The sequence below is a fragment of the Electrophorus electricus genome, chromosome 2, assembly GCF_041902795.1.
Source record: "Electrophorus electricus isolate QZ-2024a chromosome 2, ASM4190279v1, whole genome shotgun sequence".
Lineage (NCBI taxonomy): Eukaryota > Metazoa > Chordata > Actinopteri > Gymnotiformes > Gymnotidae > Electrophorus > Electrophorus electricus.
The window spans coordinates 34,532,130-34,539,644 of NC_137498.1; the positions used below are offsets into that span (position 1 = coordinate 34,532,130).

The 7,515-nt window shown below is 38.8% G+C and overlaps 1 protein-coding gene across 8 annotated transcripts in view; it reads left to right on the forward strand.

Annotated features, from left to right (window-relative positions):
- Positions 1 to 6,805, forward strand: part of csmd3b (CUB and Sushi multiple domains 3b) — a 313,453-nt gene extending 306,648 nt beyond the window's left edge. For 7 of the 8 annotated variants that reach the window (XM_027011676.3, XM_081700321.1, XM_027011678.3 and 4 more), the window contains 7 exons: positions 1,276 to 1,455; positions 2,382 to 2,447; positions 3,398 to 3,556; positions 4,539 to 4,651; positions 4,858 to 4,945; positions 5,861 to 5,996; positions 6,604 to 6,805. In XM_027011676.3, coding sequence (XP_026867477.2) covers positions 1,276 to 1,455; positions 2,382 to 2,447; positions 3,398 to 3,556; positions 4,539 to 4,651; positions 4,858 to 4,945; positions 5,861 to 5,996; positions 6,604 to 6,763 — 902 coding nt within the window. In that variant the 3' untranslated portion in view covers positions 6,764 to 6,805. The remainder of the gene's footprint in view (positions 1 to 1,275; positions 1,456 to 2,381; positions 2,448 to 3,397; positions 3,557 to 4,538; positions 4,652 to 4,857; positions 4,946 to 5,860; positions 5,997 to 6,603) is intronic. The other variant, XM_081700305.1, reaches the window with a different exon arrangement.
- The last annotated feature ends 710 nt before the right edge of the window (positions 6,806 to 7,515 follow it).

Genomic DNA, 7,515 nt, shown 5'->3' on the forward strand with positions numbered 1-7,515 from the left:
CCCAAGCATTTCAAAAGCTAATTACATTTTGCTTCATATGTCACTACCCCAGTGCACTGTCATTGTTTTGCAAATTTAAGAGATTGTGCAATGGGATAGCTTTAGGGGGAAAGCAAGTTTGCAGCACTTTATTTGTATAGCTTTGTAAATAGCCTTGGTATATTTCTGCATAATCATGCCATTTTTTTGTTTCTTACAATAATTGCAATTATTTCTGTAATTACATACTGCAATTTTATTTGCACAGTACATATGGCTACTTACAAAGTGCTAGCTCTAAATCATATTTGTTAGCCTCTGTCATTGAACAGTATTGCAAACTAGTTGTCCACTTTACATAGGTATTTCCCAAACATTTTCTAGTTAGGTAGCATTATGCCTTACCCACTAAATTTATTTATTTATTTATTAAATCTCTAGTACACTATTTAAAAACCTAAGGGAATTAATTATTGCATATTTCATGCATTTCTTTCACTCCTGTAAAAAAGGTGTAAATGAGTTACAAAACAGTTAGTAATTACGCCTCAATTACACAAGTCAAAAATACTTTACAATGTAATTTGCCCAACATCCCTCAACCGGTTTTTTACCTGAGACGTTATCTTTTATCACTGCAGTATTGAGCACCACTAATTCGCTCATCGATAAAGAGCTGTATCAAAGCGTGAGATAAAAGAGCCAGTGCAGAGCACCGAGCCAAAGCCCAATCTGGACTACTTTTGATCAAAGTGGAACAGGACTGGAGCTCCTAGGATGAGTGAGTGAGCATTGGCTGCTTCTTGATCTATTGGTGCAGTGACAGGTAAAGGTGTGCTCCTTCTCCACACTGTCTGCCAGTGTGCATCAGTGTCTGCTGTGCTACAGGCCCACTCAGCAAGCTTTTTGGAGTGGTTGTGAGAGGCTACAGATATGGAGGATGGTGGTGGGAGAGTAGAGATGACTGGTTCTGGGTAGATTGACAGTAGGCTGTCTTATCTTTTAGAGATCAAACTTCATTTTGTGGTGCTTTTAGTCTGGGGGCCCAAGGGAGGAGACAAGATTGTTGAGATGGTGCTGAATTCACGGAAACTTGGCTGAAGTTCAGATAGGTGCCAGTATTTCTCAAGGCACACATAGCAATCTTGTCTCATATCTTCTGTCTTGCTCCTTTCTTTATGTTCTTTACTTCTGTCTTAATTTCTTTGTCTGTTTGTCTTTTTGTTCTTATTTCTTCTGTTTTTCTTTCCTTCCATCTGTGTCTTTCCTTCCGTCTGTCTCCCACATTGCACACAGCCCATAGCTGTAAGCAGCCAGAAAGCCCTCCCCATGTAGATGTGGTGGGAATGGACCTGCCTGGCTATGGCTACACTCTGATCTACAACTGCCAGACTGGCTTCTTCTTGTCTGGAGGCTCTGAGCATCGAGTCTGCAGGTCTGATGGAACCTGGACTGGAAAGATGCCTGTTTGTAGAGGTACAGCTCCCAACACTTTATATGTTGTTTCATAAATATTACACTCATTCCTGCCTGTCTGTCTGCTGAGATTGTCTGTAGGAAGCTATTTAATTTCTAGAAATAGCAAGTCTTAACAAATTGTAGTAACTACTGTTGTGCTTCATACAGTATTCAAATTTTTTTTAAAAACAAAATTTTAAAGAAAACCAAATGCTAATAGCACTGAGCTGTTTTTAAATTCACTTTTTAAAAATGGGCTAGCTACACACTAAAAGCATTTCCTTAAATTGTTTGCAAAAGCAAACAACGGAAATAAGTTGGTCAGTGCTTGACTGAGACCATTTTCATCCTACAGTAATCAGCTGTGGTACAAACCTCAGACAAGCAGTTCCTGCGCTTTGCCCTTCCATGTGTCCTGGGCATTGCAGTAAGCATGTGTACAGCTGTGTGTGGCATTTGGTCACCCCTGCAGATCGCAGCACTGCAACGGTACCCAGCCTACAACAGCATCCAGCCTGCACAGCTGGCTGGGCATACAGCTGCACACCTCAGGCTTCCTCGTAATTACCATACACCAACAGATGTGAAAGGCGGCAAAGGGGGGTGGGGGCGATCAGTTCACAGCATGCCGCTCTGTGCTAGGTCCGTTTTTTTCTCGTCCTCTTGTTTTTCACCGCACAGCAATCCTAGGCCAGAGGATGCCTTTACATGTTGTTTGTTGTAGTGTTTGATGTAGTGGCAGTGTCATCCTCCCTGCTGTCCGTGGTCCTTTGATAAATTTTCATATTGAAAGAGAGACAGAGGGGGAGAATCCACTACTACGAGATGGCACCGCCTGCAGAGGATTCTAGGAGCATAGCCAGTACTATCTGCCTATCTGCGTTTTGATATGAGAACATGAAAAATGAACCCTTTACTAATACATTTATTTATTTACATTGTAGCTGGCTCCAAACTATCAGAGAAACCCATTAAGCCAGTCCCTGGGACACCAAGTCCTAAGCTAAATGGTGAGTATGTAATAACAAAGGGAAATCATGCCATGTTTTGAGACTACATGTCTAGGCCCACTCAGATATAATGTTACGGTAACAGCTTAATAGAGCAGTGCTTCTACCAACATGCTGTGACTGGGTGCAACAGTAGTTCAATCATTTGGTGTCCTGATGTATTCTAGACTATACTCCCTTGAGGAGGAAACAGCTAATAAGCAGTACAGTGGTTCCAGTAAGTTGGACAGTAAAGTAATTGGCCGTGCAGCCACTCATAGACTCTTCTGGAGATGTGAGATCATCCCAACATTTTGCCTGACTTTCATGAAACAACAACGTTTATGTTCTCTGAGAGTAAGTGCTATAAAGAGAACATCATACAGATGATTAGCAGAGTTCTGGTGTGTCTGAAGCCCCCATTCATTATGATCAAGGACCCAGGACCATTTTTCTTGGTCCATTTATTCTAAGAGTAAGACTTAAGAGTAAGATCTCAGATCAGCTTGTTCATTTTGCAGTCTTAATGAATAAAATTCTATAAGTAGGAAAGAGCTAATTTTAATTCAGGACTCTTACTATCAGCATGTTAATATCATTATGGGTGCAGGTTGGTTTTATGCATTGGGGATTTTATATTTGTTGTGTCTTTATGAGAGCCTGTCGATAGGCTGTCTTTATGAACACTTTGAAGGAGATTTCTTTAAAACTATTCATAGATTAGTGAAGTATTATACAGCAGAATGATACTGAATGACTAAAAAAACAAAACCCTATTTTATAGAATTTGATCATGATTTGTAGTTAATTTGCTAGTGAATGAATGCTGTGTGGTAGTATATATAAAATATAATTCAATTATAGACAAAATGTATACGTATAGCTACATTAATTGCTGTATATGCTGCAATGATAGGGCATATTTTTGTTAAAGCTTAATGAATAATCTTCTTTCCTTGTTTGTTTCTTAGTCCCAGATGATGTATTTGCCCCAAACTACATCTGGAAGGGCTCATATAACTACAAGGGAAGAAAGCAACCTATGACTCTGACTATCACAAGCTTTAACACAACCACTGGTAGAGTTAATGTCACGTTAACTAGTAGCAACATGGAACTGCTGCTTTCAGGTTGGTTTACCAGTCATATCAAAATAATAGTTGGAGAAATCTATTCCTATTTGATTTATGAACAACAAAGAAATCACAAATCAGTCAACGAAAACTTCCCAGAAATAGAGTAGTGACTGAATGTTATTAGAATACAATATAATTCTAATTTTCATTAACTGAATTAGTTTACAATTTCCTCATTTGTCAACATGCCAGATTAAAATCTATAGGAATTAAAAGGAAGATAGTAAAAGTCAAATTTGTTTCTGTTTCAAGGTTACATTGTTCTTTCCTAAGTGCAGAATCCAGTTTGGGTGGATCGCCAGTTTGCATAATGTAGGGCATGTTTGCATTCCCTCTAATGGCCCTACTTAAACTGTTCAGTGCAACAGTGCAACCTGCTCCTCTGCTGTGCTTTAATAAAATATTAATCCTGTATGATAGAACTTTGACATATTTCTCCATCGGTAGGCTTCATACTTCTCCATCTGTCTCCTCCTACTTCCTCATTTGCATATCTAAGGCGGTGTTTACACAGATGATGTTGATATGCTTTGCATCAATTAAATAAATATTACATCCTTTTACATCCAACTTGGAACTGACCAGCCATTACCAGTAATTACAAGGAAAGGTGTCTGATGTACTACTTACACATATGAGAAATGGGCTCTCCTGCTGAGCGCGGGACTCAAGACATAGCCTGGGTGCCCAGGCCATACTGCATGTGAGAGAGTAGTAGCATTACCTGATTCTTCTTTAGACAGGCTGTGGAATGTGATGGATTTTATTTTTGCATTCAATGTAGGGGACATTAACCAAGCATGGATAAATCCATTTGCCATTTTGAATATGGCCTTTTTTTTTGTTGTTGGAGTGTGTGGATAACAGACCGTATTGCCTGCCACACTGAAACAAGAAAGAGATGACAGAGATGGCAATGACGCAACTGCCACCGCTGCCTTTGACTGACTGAACTCTTCTCTGTCACGGAATTCAGGTGTCTACAAGAGCCAGGAAGCAAGGCTGATGTTACTCATGCACGATGTGAAGGCATCTTCTTCCACCACGCTGGTCAGGATGAAGGAGGAGCAGTGGTCACTGGATGGTTTTGTAAGAATTTATTTGAAACTACACCCTCATCTGCATGTGTAATGTTGTTTCATACAGCAACACTATAAAAACATTTATTAACCATATATTCGAAGTTTCTCCTAATATTCCAGTAATAATGCTTCTTTATATTCTCTAATCTGAACACACTTTTAATACATTTTTACTGATATAATGAATGATTCTTTTCCCCAATATTCTCCCAGGTATCTGCAGAACCTGATGGTGCCACATATGTATTTCAAGGTTTTATACAGGGTAAAGACTATGGCCAGTTTGGCCTTCAAAGGCTGGGTAAAGTATCTCTGGTTTAATTGTCTCACGTGTCATATGTTTTTTATTAATATTTACATCACCTTTATTATTTGAAACCCGTGCAGCAATTTCATGAATCTCTACTATATAGTTGTAGTTAGAGTAAAAGTCATTTTTCAAACATCAAAGCTATTGTCATATGAGTATAGGAAAGATAATAATATTAATATAACAAAGATAGTAACATGGCTATAACAAAGAGTAATATATAAACAGTAAAAATAGTAATGTGGGTATATTAATCATAGTAACATGGGGAATATAAAGGTAGTAACATGGGTATTTCTGCTGCTTTTGCAGTGTGATGGTGCAAGGGTAAATTTAGTGTGCTTTCTAATTGTTCACTGAAGAGCTGAGAACACACACCTTGTTCTATGAACTATCTGTCTCAGAGATGCTCCAGAGCAGTTGGCAGTGTGTTAATGATTCAGTTTTCCCCCCAAAATGTTTAATGCGATTAACTGGATAAATGTTAGCGTATACTGGTAGTGTATTTCATTAGTCATATTGCTGTCATTTGCACTCAGGAACACTCCTAAGAATTTCAGAAGTAAATTCATGAATGCCCCCTTCTATAGCAATTACACATAAACACACACACAAACACACAGACATTTAGATACACCTTAAGAAAATCAAATTAAAAGCTATATCTGTTTGTATGGCCTCTAGGCATTTTGCAGCTCATGGAGCTAAAACTCTCTAAACCCTTTAAAGCCCTTGAAGTTTCATGATAATTAGGTCAGAGTACTGCAAAAACCAGAAGGTTTTCAACTCTTCCTAAAAAGGTGCTGTTTTGAAGAGAGGAAAAACATTACCATACCAATTTATTTGCATTGTACTGTGTAAAACTATGAATGCATTCTTAATTATTTTTTTACTACCTTCCCACAGGTTTGAACATGTCAGAAAGTAATAACTCGTCAAATCCACCACATGGTACAAATAGTAGCTCTGTGGCCATAGCAATCCTTGTGCCTTTTTTTGCCCTGATATTTGCAGGCTTTGGATTTTACCTCTACAAACAGCGGTAAGTGTTTTACTAAACTTGTATCTTGATTCATTCTCAGAATCATCCACAAATCTCTTCTATTAACTGCAGTTTTTTACAGTACAATTGACCTTTTTAATAAACACATGGTGTACAATCACCCATGTGTTTATTTTGTCCTACAATATTCAGCCCAACTATTGGGGAAAGTTGCAGTAAACTCAACAATAAACAAGAATGCAAATAACCAAAACCAAGGCACTGAAGAACATTAAACTGATCTCTATATATTACAAAATACAGAGGATTACGCTAGTACAGTACTGGCTGTAAATCCTGCTCTAAACAATTAGCCCTTCCTTGGCTTGATTTCTGTCATTTGTAAGGGCAAAAGGTGAATAAAGACAGATGAGATTACTAAATGAGCCATATCTGTGGTTATTGTAATGATGGAAGAACATAACCAATAATGTCTGAAGCCTTGGAGCCCAGTGTCATTCTTGTGAGTTGAACTGTAATACTGTACCAAGCAATGACTGACATAGTTGGAATCAAACTTTGTTGCTTCCCAGTGAAGTGGTTTCTACTTCACTTCAAATCTGTTGCTGGTCACTAATACTCTGGTCTACATGTCTTGTTTTGAAAGGACTACTCCCAAAACCCAATATACAGGCTGCTCAGTTCACGAGAACAACAATGGGCAGGCAGCATTTGAGAACCCCATGTATAACACCAACACGAAGACAGGGGAAGGCAAGGCCGTCCGCTTTGACCCCAACCTAAACACAGTCTGCACAATGGTTTAATGCAGAGCACTGGACGCAAGAACAATTTGGGGGGGGGCTTTTTCTTGTTTTTTTTGGGGGGGGGGGATTGTTTGTTTTGCTGTTGTTTGTTTGTTAACTTAAAAAAAAAAAAAGATCCCCAGGCAGGGACGGAATCTCTGAGACTGGCAGAGGACATCCAGTCAATGCACTGTTGCCCTTCCTCTGAAATTTAAAGCACACACTTCAGGAACCGTGATTTGACCATGTGCATCTACAGAGGACATGGAATACAACAATGACATCGGGGTGGGGGGGGGGCACGGAAGTCTGCCTCTTAAAAACCTGAAATATCTTCGATCTTTACAGCAGAATGTGTGGACAGGACTTCTGCTATTCTATTTACACTCTGTGAGTGATTCTCTTGCTCAACTGGGTCTTTTTTTAAGGAAAAGGGATCTGTAAATCTAATTGCATATATACGAGGACTATTCACCAGTTATATTTTTGTGCTATGTACCACATGGGAGCGGTCAGAAGAGAGAGTTGCTATCAAGAATTTATGAAGAAATTTACTGTTCATTTTGCCGAAAAACAAATGTTGATATTTGTTGGTTCATCCTTTGGTGATAAATGATGTTTTGTTCTCAACTGTTTAAAGACCATGCCCCTTAGCTTTTAGTTCTCAGTGTGTACACACATATCTTTGTTTGCACATTGAGGTAGTCTGTGATATGTGAAGTGTTACAAAGAGAGAGCAAATGTGTCAAAAACTGACATTTCAAGTGGTGTGT